Genomic DNA, 16,597 nt, shown 5'->3' with positions numbered 1-16,597 from the left:
GTGATGTCATTTTTTTTCTGTACCCTCATCAAGAGACTATCTGTTGGAATACAGTGTCTCTAGAGAAGACATCTTGGAATCAATCAAAACCGGTTTTCCTTGTTGTAAACCCATCTCTCTTTGTCCTCTGATCTCCATTAAAAAACTTCACATTCTGCAATAACCAATTATATCCAACCATCTGTCTAGCTTCTTTAAAGAGGCAATCAGCTATATAGGAGATTATCACTGTCACAACAGTGACTAAGTTTTGAGGGTGAAGACCGGTCTCCTTTACTTAAAATTGAATGAAATGGGACAAAAGAACTTTTATTATTGGACAGACTGACTCCCCATTTTGCAATTATTCTGCTTGCTCGGGTCAACAAGACTAAAATAATCATTTATTCATTTGGGAGCCTTAAAGAGGATTTTTGATAAGAAAAGGGTTCATATATGGAAGCATGAATGTAGACAGAGCTGTGCTATTCTGCCTCTTCCAAGTCCTGCCAAGTGTGGTTTTCTTTCTTTCTTTTTTTCTTTCAAACTCCAAGTACTGTCTTTCTCCCCATTGCCTCATGTCTTCAGTTCAATAAATACTAACTAATTACCATGGAGTTAGTTCTTAAGCATCTACTTTGTGCCAGGTACTGTGATAGGACCAATAGATCCAAAGGGAGAGCTATTTCCTGAGCTTAGGGAGTTTATATTTGGGGGGGGGGGGGGGGAAACACAACATACACATTATATTAGATACAAAATATACTCAAATACTCTGTGCTCTAAAATGGATCTGTGATCTCAGGTATGATCTCATCAATTTGGAGGTTCTGGTCTTCAGTGAGGCAGATAACAACCCTGTCTGCTCATCCCATATAACCCTTGTTCATGTCCTCCCATAAGCTGGCCACTAAGACCCATCCAGTATGCTGAAAGCTTTTCTAGTTTTCTCTTGACAATCAAAAAATACTCATGGAATTCTATGGTAGCTACTTGTCATTGCTCACCCTTACTATCTGACCAGATCATCTTCTTTTCCTATGGTACACTTCTATAATGACATATTTTATTCCCAATCTTTTTCAAAATTCCTCATCAATATGATGTAGACTGCTTACTTCCACCACATACCTCTTCACTTCTCTCTATCAAAAATTACTTTTCTGTTTGGCAATTGTCAATGCTGTAAAATTACCCATGCATAAAACTTGTAAATAAAAAGCTATAATAAAAAATTACATTTCAATTCTTTGGAGATTATTGTGTTATAAGACATATATCCATATAATAACAGGGAATATTCATATTAAAAAGATGTATCTTTGTTTTCAAGAAAATTTGGTTCTCATTAAGATGAGGCAACCTGCTTTGTGTGCCAGGCACTGGACAAACAAACATTTAATTTCCACAGAGTTCATGCTTCAAGTTTGAATCCTGGAAGAACTGAGATTCAAAGCCTTCTTCTGCCCTCTTTAAAAACTTCACAAATAATTATAATCCATTTGTACAAACATTTTTATAGCAGCTCTTTTTGTAGACACTAAGAATTAGAAATTGAAGTAATATCCATCAGTTGGGGAATGGCTAAACAAAAACTGTGCTATATGACTGTTTTAGAATATTATTATGCTATAAGAAATGATAAGCAGGATGATTTCAGAAAAACCTGGAAAGACTTAATGCAAAGTGAAACAAAGTGAACCAGGAGAATATTAAATATACTAATAGCAATATTGTTTGATAAAGAGTTGTGAATTACCTAGCTCTTCTAAGCAATACAATGATCTAAGACAATCCCAAAGGACTAATGATGAAGCATATAATATGGCTTCAGAGGAAGAACTGATAGTATTTGAATACAGACAGAAGCATGCTATTTTTCATTTTCTTTCATTCTTTTTCTCTTTTTTTTAGTCTTCTTATACAAAATAACTAATATGAAAGTGTTTTACATCATTGCATATGTATTACCTATTTTTAATTGCTTACCATATCAGGAAGGAGAAAGAGGAGGAAAGAGCAGAATTTGGAACTTAAAACTAAAAAAAAAAAAAGCCTCCAAATATTTTACCATGTATTTGGAGGAAAATAAAATATATATTTAAAATTTTTTTAAAGTTAAAAAAATAATTATAACCTTTTATACCTCTGGTAAATTAATTTTTTTTATACTAATCCAGAGTAATTTCATTCCAACTTCTATATTTCTTTTTTTGGCCCTAACAGAAAATCAAGGAGAATAGAACAGAAATGTGCAACTCAGTGGCTACCAAAAAAGTGTTACATAAATGAGACTTATCTTTGTTTCTATTTTTGTTTTTTTTTCCTAACTGTAACACTGGATGTGGAACAGAAATAATAGTAATCTAAATCAACTAACTCTTATCAGTGATCATTTCTATTATGTCACTTTGTCTCCTAATGAAATAGCAGTGTTTGAGAGATCAATTATAGCTGAAAAACAAGAGTAAAGAGTGTATGTATATATTAATTTTTCTATTTACAGACTTGATTTATTATCATTCTAAATTATAAAATTTTTAACCCTGAAAATAAATGCAAATGACAAACATTACTCAAATTCCTCCAATCCACATAATTCGATGTGATTTAATTAATATTAATTAAATACTGTAGTGTGTAATTTACTATGTTGATCACAGAGCACAGCCTACATACACCCTGATAATAAGCCAGGAAATATGGGCTCTGGCAATGTCACAAAGATAGCTACCTAGAGAGTAGGAAATTTCTAACTCTGTCCAGATATCCTAAGAATAACACAAAGAAATAGAGCTAAAGGCAAGAATTTAGGACCAAGACAAATGAACTTCTGTGTCACAAAGGTGAATCTGAATTCAGCCAACAAATCCAGAGAGGATTTTAGTACTCAAAGTAATACTTTAAAAACTTTAAAATTTTCCAAGCAATGGCCTAAACTCGACTCCTTTCTGGAGTTCCCAAAAAGGTTTATTTTGGACATGATATTCCCCAGCTAAAACAAAAGAAAATCAGTTAAAAAATTTTTGAATTTGCCCTGTACATTCTACATTACTAAGGTTCATGCAGAGAAGGTAATACAAGTTGAAGGAGTACAGCTCTATTGCTCTGTAAGTTCACAGTATACTTCCATCTACCATCTCCATGCTTCTGTACCAGTTGTCAAGTCTACAAAGCACTCTCTCCTCGGCTAGCTTTGTGGTATCTATCACATGTTTCTTTCAGGATTCAGCTCAATTCTCACCTACTTCACAAAGACTACCCTGATCTTTCTCAAATGTTAGTGCTTTTCCCCCATGATACTGCTTTGTACTGAATTTGTATGTATTTATATTTTCTTAACTGTTTCTTGAGGGCAGAAACTATTTCATTTTTGTATCTCCAGCACCTAGTACAATGCCTCAAACATAGTAGGTATTTTTAATAAACATTCACTGAAAGCATGACCCAAAAGAAGAGATACAAGAAAACACCTATCCCTAATAATTTACAGTGGTAGGAAATTTATAGGTTTGGAATAGTGCATATATTTTCAGATAATTTTTAATGTATTGATTATTCTTGCTAAGATTTTTTTTCTTTTTTAAAAAAAGTATTTGCTACATAGGATGATTTTCTGAGAGAAGTAAAGGGGACATTTTAGACAAAGAAAAAACAAAGATATCAATTAAAGTTTATTCCAAAAAATACTTGCTGAATGAAAGATGTGTTGTTTAAAAAAAAAAAAGAATATTGGATCTTGGTTTGAGTTAGTATAATGGGGAAAACCACAGATCTGGAATCAAAAGTCCTTAGTTCAAATCCCACTTCTAATACTATCTATTGACAGTAGACAAATTCTTCAACCTCGTTAGATCTCAATCTTCCCATCTGATAAATGGGTAGATTGGCCTAGCTGATCTCTGTGGTTCCCTTTGATCTGTAGTTCGGATCCTGTGAAATACTGACTCCAATACTTTTTAGTATATATGTAAGTATAAGTCACTTCTTATCTGGTTTCTTCAACTAAAAAATGGAATAAGAACATTTACACCACAGATAACCACCATATAACCCCTTCCTATGAGTGCTTTCTATTTAATACAATTTTTGAAAGGATAAGTAAAAACTATCCCAAATCCAATTGCTATATTGTACACTGAGTGCCAATATTAGAGTTGGAGACTAAACTATCCACATTAGTTGGAAACTAAACTATACCATTAGGTATAGACAATCTATACCTAAACTTTATTTGGGAGAGTTCTCTGGAGGGAAATTACAGAGAAAGGCATAATGAGCCAAAAGGAAAACTAATTATTCTGGTGTCAGAACTCTAGAATTGAACAGTCTGTGTGAGCCCAGAATCCTTAAGTGAAGTCCTGGCCCAGTTTATATTTCAATATAACACATAGACAATAACTGACTTTTTCACTTTTCACATAGACATTTCAAAATACATCATAGCCACAGTGCAACATACCCTTCCTATTGTTTCTGATGTTTACAAAGGATGCAAGTTGAGCCATGTTCTACAATGCTAACTAATAATTAAATTATTTTCTCAAGTGCAAGATTAAAAGGAATCCTGGTATTACTGAGATTAATCACATTCTGCACTAAGGACTACCTTCTTTCTACCTTGCCACTTCCCCCTTCTTTCAGCCTCTACAAATTCCCTTTATTCATATTATATTTCCCAAAAGGGGTGGAGGTGGAGAGGATTAATACCAGTCAGTGATATTAATAGCTAGGATTTATATAACACTTTAAAGTCTGCAAAAGGAGGCAGGTAGATGGTGCAGTGGATAGAGTATTGACCCTGGTATCAGGAAGACCCCAGTTCAAATATGACCTTAGACACTTAAGACTATCTAGCCTTCTTACCCTGGGCAAGTCACAATTGGCAATTGTCTTGCCAATAAACAAAGTTTGCAAAAGGTTTTTACAAAATTACTTCCTTTTATCCGCATAAAAACCTTGGGCAGTGGGTGCCATCATTATCCCCATTGTAAAAACAGATTAATTAACTAGCCCAGGGTAATAGAGCTACTCAGCTTCTGAGGGTGGAATTGAATTAAGGTCATTTTACATCCACACCCAGTACTCGATCTATGCACCACCAAGAGTGTAATACGGAGATGATATTTTCATGAATGACTTACTGTACTAATATAAGAAAAGTAATGAGTACAGTATTCACTTCTCCCCTTTTACTCTAAGCTCAAACAACCATGGTGCAAAAAATTGCACTAAACTGGAGACTTCATCAAAACGCATCCAAGATCTAATAGCGAGATACATTATATTTACAATACTGAAACTCAATTACAAAATCGCCAGCAGATGTTCTTTTGCATTATGGAATTTATGACGTAGCTTTTGATGTAAAATTTATGAAATGAAAAATGGATCTATCTGCAAGAAAATAATTTAAAATATCTATTTAGCTTTTAGAGTAGCAGTGTAGCATAGAATATTATAAGGGTTGACTCAGAGTGAGGGAGAATTCGATCCACTTCTGACATACTGAGTATGTGACTCTACTTAAATCATCTCTCAGGGCCTCTGTGAAAATCTACAAAGCTATCAATTGCAAAACAGTGGTAAATCAGCTCTGGTAGAGAGCATTTCCTCCCCTGAAATTCCCAGTATCAATAAAATCACATATGTGATTTTTAAAATCTATTTAGCTTATTTTCTTTGTCTTGAAATTTACTTCTTAAATCCTCTGAATAGTTAGAAAAACATTTTCTAATCAATGCACAATGAAGACAATTTATATTTGGGGTTCTGTGTGCAGAATTAAAAATATAAAAGCTCAAATTTCATTCTGTGTTATAGGTATTTCATATTAAATCATAACATATAGACCAAAGGAAAATCTTCATTGAAGTAGAAAATCAAAGTAATCCTTTGAAGGGAATAGCAGCAGTTCATCCCAGTGAGATCAGTTCTGATTTTGTCAGGGGAAAAAAAAAGATGTGGGATGTTTCATGATCTTCCTCCAAGGACTTTTTGAAAAACTATTTTAAAAATTACTATTAACAGATAAAATGAACTAAATTCAGTCAACATCACAAAGAAATTTCATTTCCAGAGAAATTCTTAAATCTATTATCTGTGGGTCAAACACAGAGGTCTGAGGTTGCTATTTAGCAACCTTACCCCATTATTCAGCAGATATTTATTGCATTGCTCTTTAAAAAAAAAAAAAAAAAAAAAAAAAAAAAGATAAGGGAATTTTGTTGATTGATCATGATCATTAATGTGAATAAACAAGAATAAACAACTACTCTACTTTGTATATTATTGCTATTAATAATGCGAACAATGTTATCACCCTAAGCTATACATGCTAACTCTTTATAATTCCATACAAGAATTTTTCAGTGTGACCATCATAAAAAAAGACTCAGCTTAGCGTTAGGCCTCCTCAACTGGAACATGGAACATAGCAAGGTTATGTTTCACTGTTCTTAATCCCAACACTCACTGCAAGGAACTAGCCTGAAAGAAGACAGCTTCTCATTGTGGAGAAGAAAATTCCTTCCAGATAGAAGACAGATTCCCTCGGTGATAAAAATACAACTCCTTCCTTTGGTTTGATTAGGGAAGCATGTTGCTTGCTGGTCAGCTATTTCAGTCATATCTGAATCTTTATGACCCCATTTGGGGTTTTCTTGGCAAAGATATTAGAATGATTTGTCATTTCCTTCTCCATCTCATTTTATTTCAAATGAGGAAACTGAGTCACATACATTACCTCATTCTCTCATTAATACAGGAATATTCCTTAAAGATACTTTGTATTATTTATTTTGTTAAATATTTCCCAATTACATTTGAATCTAGTTCGGGCTGCACTTGTACCAACACAACATGGCATTCAATAGCATTTGACATGTCTGCTTTAAGATTCATGATGCTCAAAAATCTTTCTGGCCTAGGTTATGTCACATGTTTGTTTCCAGACTTTTAAAATTCTTAATGTCATCACTAAGTGCAGTAGGCCATTGTATCAGTTGATTCCCAAGAACCAAAAATATTTTTAAATGGCATATGCCTAATGCAGAATCAATAGAATTTAGTTTTAAAAATGGCCACAGAGGTTCAAATCTCTTATTTCATAGATGAGGACATTGAAACCTCTAAAGGGTTGACCTACAAAAAGTCATACAGTCAATGATTCTCTGGGCTGAAAACTGAATCCACATTCTGTCTCCAAATCCATGACTCTTTACTTTGCATTATGCTACTTACTATAATCTTGAGTCATTTGGGAGCTTCATTTTCCTCAGTTATAAAACAAGGCTATAGACTACATTATTTTTAGGATCTCTTCAAACTCTAAACTTACATAAGACAAAGAATGAATCTGTGCCTGGACTAGAAGCTATATGAAATTCAACTCCCAACAAAAATGTTTCAATGATGAGATAATCTCGGCTCTTACAACCTAAAGGTTACATCTACATTTCTAATCACTGTCCTTTGTACTTTATAAAAGAGCGAGCAGTCAAATCTGTCCCTACAAAATTTGAACTCATTTGCATTGACAAATGATGATTTTGTAGTTATTTCAATAGTATTTTATTTTTCCAATTACATGTAAAGATAGTTTTCAACACTCATTTTTCTAAGACTGAGTTACAATTTTTTTTCTCCTCCCTCTCACCGGTTTCCCTCCCCAAGACAGCAAGCATAGATTAAACATATAATCATTTTAAATCATATAATCATTTAAATCATTATAATCATATTTGTTGTACTGTGAAAGAAAAATCAGAACAAAAGAAAAACCACGAAAAAAAAGCAAACAAAAAATGTGAAAATAATATGCTTCAATCTGCATTCAATCTCCATATTTTTCTCTCTAGATACAGATGGCATTTTCTATCCCAAGTCTGTTGAATTGTTTTAGATCAGTGAATGGCTGAGATGAGCCAAGTAATATCATAAATGATCATCACATTATCTTGCTGTTACTGTGTGCAATGTTTTCCAGATTCTGCTCATTTCACTCAGCATCAGTTCATGTAAGTCTTTCTAGGCTTTTCTGAAATCACATGGTTATTAGTTTTTACAGAACAATAATATTCCATTACATTCAATTACCATATCCCATTTAGCCATTCACCAATTGATAGGCATTTACTCAGTTTCCAATTCCTGGCAACCATAAAAAGACCTGCTACAAACATTTTTGCACATGTAGATCCTTTCCCCACTTTTCTGATCTCTTTAGGATACAGACCTAATGGTGACACTCCTGGATCAAAGAGTATGCACAGTTTTAGATATATCTTTGGACATAGTTCCAAATGGCTCTCAGAATGGCTGCATCACTTCACAAGTCCATCAACAATGCATTAGTGTTATAGTTTTCCCACATCCTCTCCAACATTTATCATTATTTTTTCCTGTCATCTTAGCCAGTCTGATAGGTGTGAGGTAATACCTCAGAATTGTTTTAATTTGCATTTCACTAGTCTTTTTTCATTATGACTATAGATGGCTTTAATTTCTTCATCTGAAAGTTGTATGTTCATATCCTTTGACCATTTATCAATTGGGGAACGACTTGCATTCTTATAAATTTGACTCATACATAGTTTTAAAATGAGGCCTTTAGCAGAAAAATTGTTTTCCAGCTTTTAGCTTCCCTTATAATCTTGGCTGCATTGGTTTGTTTATGCAAAACCTTTTTAATTTAATGTAATCCAAATTAATCCATTTTGCATTTCACAATGTTCTCAATTTCTTCTTTGGTCATAAATTTTTCCCTTCTCCAAAGATAAGTAAAACTTATGACAGGTAAAACTAGCCTTTGTTCTCCTAATTTGCTTACAGTATCACTCTTTATGTCTAAATCATGAACCCATTTAGACTTTATCTTGGTATGTGGTATGAGATGTTGATCTATGCCTAATTTCTACTAGATGATTTTCCAGTTTTCCCAGCAATTTTTTATCAAATACTGAATTCTTACCCCAGAAGCCAGAGGTTTATCAAACAATGGATTACTGTAGTCATAGACTATTGTGTCTTGTGCACCTAACCTATTCCACTTATTCACCACTCCATTTTTTTTTTTAGCCAGTACCAAATGGTTTTGATGACTGCTACTTTTTAATATAGTCTATAAGTGTGGTATTGCTAGGCCTTTGTGTTTCTCTCCCTCCCCCCCCCCCATTCATTCTTTTGATATTCTAGACTTTTTATTGTTTAGATGAGCTTTGTTGTTATTTTTCCTAGCCTTATAAAATTTTTTGGGGGCAGTTTGATTGATATGGCACTGAATAAGTAGATTAATTTAGGCAGAATTATCATTTTTATTATTTTTAACTCAGCCTACTCATGATCAATTGATATTTTCCCAGTTATTTAGATTTGATTTTATGTGAAAAGTGTTTTGTAATTGTGTTCATAAAGTTGCTGAATTTGTCTCGGCAGATAGATTCCGAAATGTTTTATTTTTTTATATATGGGATTTCTTTTTCTATCTCTTACTGCCAGTCTTTATTGATAATATATAGAAATGTCAATGATTTTTGTGTGTTTATTTTCAATTCTGCAATTTTGTTAAAGTTAATAATTGTTTCAAGTAGTTTTTAAGTTGATTTTATAGGATTCTCTAAATATACCATCATATCATCTATAAAAAGTGATCATTTTGTTTCCTTATTGTCTACTCTAATTCTTTAATTTCTTTTTTCCCCCCTTATTGCTAAAGCTAACATTTCTAGGGCAATAGTGAATAATACTGGTGATAATGCGCTTCCTTGTTTCACTCCGTCTTACTGGGAATGCTTCTAACTTATCCCTATTACATATAGTGCTTGCTGATGGTTTTAGATAAATGCTACTTATCATAAATGATAATCTTCAAAATTTAATTCTGAGGCATCATGTGCTCTACCATCTGCTGGGGAATGTCTCCAAGTTTTATAAAAGTAAATAGGTGAAGGGTCACTAAGGGACTAATTGGATGTAAAATTCCAAGCAAGATAGCACAATTATTTACACTCACTGGCTTGGTTTATAGATCCTTTGTTCTTTAAGGGAAGTTTAGTAGATTTTGAATTCTGTCAGATGTGAAGCTTTTGTTATAAAAAGGGACCTTAGCAAAAACTAAATAAAATCTTTGTTATACAGCCTCATATAGGTTACAGTCATACCCATGGGTAATGAAACACAGAATAATAATTATAACATTAATAAAAATGAAAACAGAAGCACAAGGATTAAGGATTACTGCCATTTATTATCCATCCAAAAATAATATACAAATATCTCCTTAAGCAAAGCAAAACAAAAACCAAACCAAACCAATATTCTCCCAAACCTGGAGCTTATTTATGGATCTGTGAGGCCCATTATGCTTTGCTTGTGTTCTGGATCACAGTCCCTATTCCTGCCTAAAACTATCTATTTTATATCTTTACTGTGGGTACAGAGGGAACAAACTGTAATGAATGTAGACTGTGCATCAAAACAAAATGCCATGACAATTAGTATTGTCCAATATCAAAAGTTATGTATTCCATTCCACAAATTTTTTTAAATGGCTACAATGTATAAGCACTAAAAAGACACAAAAGCTGATTTAAAAAGAAATAGCCTTTGCCTTCATGGAATTCATCTGGTGAGGCAGGAAGATAACAAAAATACAGTTATATCTCACCTCATATCATAATAAATTCCTCCAGAACAGAACTTAAGATGAAATAAACCAAAGTTTCTTAAAGTGTGGGTCCCCAAATGGGATGACATAACTGAATATGGGGAGGTGTCACAAAATTATGATTTATTATCAATAAAAGTTTAACTTCCATATCTATTTTAGTGATCCAGGGTCACATAAAAATTTCTCTGGTGAAAAGAGGTCCCTAGTGAAAAACTTTAAAAAGCCCTGTGAGTTAGATGGACTATCAGGTGATACAATGGATGTAGTACCAAGCATAAAACCAAGACTCCTCTTCCCAAGTTCAAATCTAAACTCAGACATTTAGTAGCTGTGTGACCCTGGGCAAGTCACTTAAGCCTGTTTGCCTCGGTTTCTGTGAAATGAGCTAGAAAAGGAAATGACAGACCATGTCAGTAAATTTGCCAAGAAATCCCAAATGTGATCATTAAGTATCAGACACAACTAAAGTAACTAAACACAAGTTAGACATGCCAATCTCAGATTACCTTTTGTCTACTCTGTATGTCTTGTATGTACCTACTTATTTCTATGATATTTCAACCACTGGAATGTGAGTTCCTTGAGAAAAAAAAACTTTCTTTCTATTGTCTTTCCCAGCATTTATGACAGAACTTGACATAAAATAAGCACTTAATAAATACTTATTGATTGACTCACTAGCCATCTTTTTTATATCATGACTGAACAATGTTGCCTATTTAGTAAAAATTATAAAATAAATCTTCTGATAGTATAGTGGTATTTGGTTATAATGTATTAATAAAATTACTGCAAAAACCCATTGGTGGGAACATTTTCACAATGTAACAGAATATGAAAGAAACTATGATAACAGTACTAAATGTTGCAACTGTTCAGAGAAGAGTTAAATGAAGAAAACCTCATTGTCAAGGTGACATTTAAATATGATAAAGATGCATAGAATTTTATCTGTCAGTCAATAAATATTTACGAAGTGCCTACTATATGCCAGGTACTGTGCTAAGTGCTAAGGGTACAAAAAGAGGCAAAAGATAGTTCCTGACCTCCAGGAGCTCACAGTCTAATGAGGGAGACAACAAGCAGACAAAATATGTACAAACATGGTATATATAAGATAAACAGTATATAATTAAGAGAGAGAATGGTGTTAAAAGGAGTGGGAGAGATTTCCTATAGAACAAGATTCCTTAAACTTTTTCCACTCACTATCCCTTTTCGTCTGAAGAATTATTACATGTCCCCAGATATATAGGCACATACAATAGGTATACAAATCAAACATTTCTTGATAATAAATAATAATTTCACAATCCCCACATTCAGTTATGAGGCCCAATATGGGGTCACGAACTACAGTTTTAGAAAAAGAGCTATAAAAGATGGGATTTTAGTCAGAACTTAAAAGGAAGCCAGGGAGGTCAATAGGCAGAGCAGAGGTTTGAGAGCATTCCAGGAATGAAGTGCAGCCAGAAAAAAATGCTCAGTACAAAGAGATGGAATGTCTTTTTCATGGAACAGTAAGGGAGCCAGTATTGATGAATTGAAGATTATATACAAAGAGAAGTAAGGCATAAGAAGCTTGGAAAGGTGGAAAAGAGTGGGTTATGAAGGCCTTTGAATGTCAAAGCATTTTTAACTTAATCTTACAGATAATAAGCCTGAAGGGAATAAAATATCAAGAGGGAGAAAAGAGGGGGGTGGATGTAATCAGTTTTGGGAAAATCATTTTAGTGTCTGAATGGAGAATGGATTGAATTGAGGTGAAACATAAGGCAATCAGATCCAGCAGGAGACTATTGCAATAACTCAAGTGTAAAGTGATGAAGGCCTGCCTTATAGTCGTGGCAGCAGTTATAATCTAAGACTTTAAAAATAAAAGATTCTTAATCAACTTCACCCAATGCAACACAACTATTTCACTGTTTAGATAAATTCTACCACACTCCTTAGGGTCTACTCAAGACCCACATCCTCAATGAACTTTTTCTTCATTTAAACTCACAAATTTTCTTTCTTTCATTTCAACTTCCATAACAATTAATGGATATACCATTCATTTGATATTTTTTGTATTTTTTCCACGTTAGCAAGTTATAAATCAAACTATAGATACAGACATATATTTGTCATTCAGTCACTTGTGACCCTGTATGAGGTTCTTTTGGCAAAGATACTAGACTGGTTTGTCATTTCCTTCTCTGGTAGATTAATGTGAACAGAGATTAAGTGACATGTCTAGGTACATACAGCTAATGAGTGTCTGAGGCTGGATTTCAATTTGTTTTTCTGACCCACTGAGCCATCTACCTGCCTCAGACATGGATATAGACTACTATAACTAGCAAGATAAATAAATGACAGAAAAAAACAAAAAAAAGATAAAAAGGGAGGGAGGGAAGAAGAAAATAATAAAGGAAAAGGAGGAGAAGAAATAAAGGAAGAAAGAAAGGAAGAAAAGAAGGAAGGAAGGAAAGAAGGAAGGAAGGAAGGAAGGAAGGAAGGAAGGAAGGAAGGAAGGAAGGAAGGAAGGAAGGAAGGAAGGAAGGAAGGAAATTATCTCACCTAGCACCTCACCAGTTTCATCATTTTCTGAATTTTATCATTTTTCAATAAATACTTGTTCATTCACTGGTATGTTTGTTTTAGTTTAAGTATATCATTAAAAGTAATAGACTGGGCCATACTGCAACCAAGGTCCTGTACATTATGTAAAAGATACCATGAGATATACTTTGGAGATTGAGAGATATGGCTCCCAAGGATTTCAAAATCTAAATAAAGGAATTAATATAATACAAAGAAAATAAAATTGGTTAAAAAAAGAAAGAAAAAAGAAAGGAAAAGAAAAGAAAAGAAAAAAGGAAGAAAGAAAGAAAAAAAAAAGAAATCCAGGCAAATTGCTATGAGAAACTTAAGAAAGAAAATTTCCATCTATAGGATGGGAAGACTTCTTGCAGGATGTGGTATCAGAGTAAGATAAGCAAGATTTTGTTATTTTCTCCAATTCTTTATGTTTATCTTTTCATTCTGCTCTAGTGTTATATCCTTTTTCTTTTAATTAGCATAACTAATTTTAGTCTCTGTAGAATAGTATCCCAATCTGTCATGAGTTTTAGTCACTACTCTTCTATGCAACTGGATCAAAAGATAGCACCTTAGAATATTTTCCATAACAGTTTTCTTTTAAGAGTTCTTTCTTCCCATCCAAAAAAAAAGAAAGAGAGAAATTAGAGGCAGGTAGGTGGCATAGTGAATAGAGCACCAGTCCTGAAGTTAGGAGGACAGACACTCAATACTTCCTAGCTGTGTGATCTTGAGCAAGTCACTTAATTACAATTGCCTCAGAAAAAAAATCAGAAATATGGAGGAGTAAAAAGAAGTAATTTTTAAAAATCCAGCCTCTAAAATTTTAAGTTTTCTCTGGTTGCTCTTTCTGATTAATTAGTTTTTTGATAAGCCATATAACTTAACGGACTAGTAACCCTGCCCACATTCAACAGATTATAATGACTATTTCACTATGCAAATCATAATTCCCTAGTATTCTTAGACTTGTGATCTAGACCTACTTACTAACTTTGATAAATCTACTGATACAGAGTTCTGCTTACTTATGATAAAAAAAAGATTTCTATGACTGAATTTGTATGCCATATTTTCATATTTTACTTTATGATATTTGTCTGATTCCTGCTACAAAGCACCCTACATCTCTACTGTAGTCATTCTAGTTAATAATAGATTCCAATGGTTTAAATAGTTCCAATGGTTTAAAATAATTTCAAATATAACCTGAGTGTCTTACACAAAATATGCACCCAATTCAATTCAATTAATATTTACTAACCACAGATTCTTTTCAATCACAGATTCTGGTGTTATACCAGGCTAAGAATCAGTAGCTGCTCCCAAGGAGCTTACATTCCATAAATTGACTATCTAAATAAATAAATGGTTGAATATCAACATATAAATGACACTTCAGTTAGCAGTTCCAAACATTATCATTACCTAAAAATTATATAAGGTGTAACTTTTTTTTTTATTCCGTGAGTTCAGTGGTTTTATTCCATTAATTTAAGTAGAAACTGTCACTTCTATTGAGTTTTGAAAAAAAGCCATGAATACCTACTTAAGTCTTTAAAGCCTTTACCATGATGATGAAAAGGCATTTTAATGTCTTTATTGGGACATGACCTTTGTGCATGTGTGTCTGTGTGTGTATGTATGTGTGTGTATGAGAGACCGACCTTCTCCTGTAATGAAATACATTAATTTCCCCCCAACATCCATAAGTCTCCAAAGATGATAAATCTATACTATTTTGGAAAAGTTTTAAAAATAATAATAACTTTTATAACACTAATACTTCCTTAAGTAACTCTAACTTTGCATCTGCGGGGGTTCTTAGGAACAACTTGAACCATATCCAAGACACATATGTGTGTGTATAATTGAAGAGATATCACATCGCTAACATCTGTCCAATGGGAGATCAAAGCCAGAAGTTTAGATCCAAGGGCGGCAGGGGGAGGAAGGGGTTAGAACCGTAGAGTAGGCTCTCTCCTCCTAATACCTCACCTCCTGTATTCCTTCCTTCAGTTTTCCCTAGCAGGCCTCGTTCTAAGCGCTCAGATCCTGTTTGCTTGCTTAGCTTTTAAGGGAAGCCATCCCCCAGCTCTCCTACCTTCCTTAGCCAGTGAACCCCGCTACAGCACCATCAAAGCCAAGGGCACAGCCAACTGAGGGCGGAGTCCAGCCGAGGAACTGACTGGATAGTAGTGGCCCTGCCATCTCTGAGCCCCCAAGCAGAGCAAAATAATAAAATCTCGGTATGGCTTCCTTTCCCACTCCCCCACTTCCCGCATCCATTCAGCCAGCCTCTCTGCGTGGAGGTGGAAGAGAGCTGTTCCCTGGATGCATCACTTCCAGCTCGTGCGTGATCAGAGGAAAGAAACTCGTAGCAATCTCACACCGTGTGCCTTCTCTCAAACTACAGCTAAGAGGAAGAAGCTCCCACATCTTCCGATCCCAACCATGGGTCTCAAGGTGGAAGAAATCTCCGGCCTGAGATGAGAGCAAGAGGAAAGGGAAAGTTTTCAGCTCCGTCGGTTCCCCAGCCTATCCCACAGTGGCCGCAGCAACAGTGCCATCATAGCCCAGAGGAGAAAGCAGCTCAGAAGAAGGCAAGCAAAGCTGAGCTGTCTGTACACCGAGCGGAAAGGACCTCCTGGTTTCTGCATATCTCTCTCTCTCTCTCTCTCTCTCTCTCTCTCTCTCTCTCTCTCTTTCTCTCTCTCTCTCTCTCTCACACACACACACACACACACACTCTCACGCGCGCGTGCACACATACACATGCACACATCTTTACATCCGTACGAATGGGCTGCCTAGCCCGCCAGCCAGAGGCAAGGAAGATTCTCCAAGCCCGCGACACACATGGAAAGCACCGGCTATCCACTTCTTTACCTGATATTGATCGAAGCCGGCCAGCTGCTCTTCCGTGACATACCGCAACTGCAACATGTTGAAGCCCAGCCTTCAGAGCCTTCAGCTCAGGCTGTCCCTAGGAGCAGCTGCTCGCCGCCAGTCACCTCCGAGAGAGCAGGAGCACTGAGAGGGAGTGAATGAGGAGAGAGCACTTGGGGTGGGGGAAGGTGGAGAGGAGGAGGAGATGAAGGAGGAGGAGGTGGCGTGATAAGTTCAGCCCTCCCCGCGCCTCCCTCCCACTCCTCCGGTGGAAAGGAGAGAGCAGCAGCATCCGCTGCCAGAGAGCTGCACAGGATTCACTTCTTCCTCTGGGAAGAAAGCTGAAGCTACGATTGGATGTCAATTGGGGATGACTGGGGACTATAGTCCCTTGTTCACATTAGGGAAGGCATTTTGTTATTATGCGCTATAGGTAGTGCTCTATTTGGGAATTACCTATTTCTAAGAAAAGAT

The 16,597-nt window shown here is 35.0% G+C and overlaps 1 protein-coding gene across 1 annotated transcript in view; it reads right to left on the bottom strand.

The window, feature by feature from the left end:
• Nucleotides 1-16,310, bottom strand: part of LOC111719032 (ethanolaminephosphotransferase 1-like) — a 160,898-nt gene extending 144,588 nt beyond the window's left edge. Inside the window, exon 1 of the mRNA XM_023496028.2 lies at nt 16,124-16,310. Coding sequence (XP_023351796.1) covers nt 16,124-16,180 — 57 coding nt within the window. The 5' untranslated portion in view covers nt 16,181-16,310. The remainder of the gene's footprint in view (nt 1-16,123) is intronic.
• Between the last annotated feature and the right edge of the window lie 287 nt (nt 16,311-16,597).

The sequence above is a fragment of the Sarcophilus harrisii genome, chromosome 1 (genome assembly GCF_902635505.1).
Source record: "Sarcophilus harrisii chromosome 1, mSarHar1.11, whole genome shotgun sequence".
Classification (NCBI taxonomy): domain Eukaryota; kingdom Metazoa; phylum Chordata; class Mammalia; order Dasyuromorphia; family Dasyuridae; genus Sarcophilus; species Sarcophilus harrisii.
This window is presented reverse-complemented; position numbering and strand designations above follow the sequence as displayed.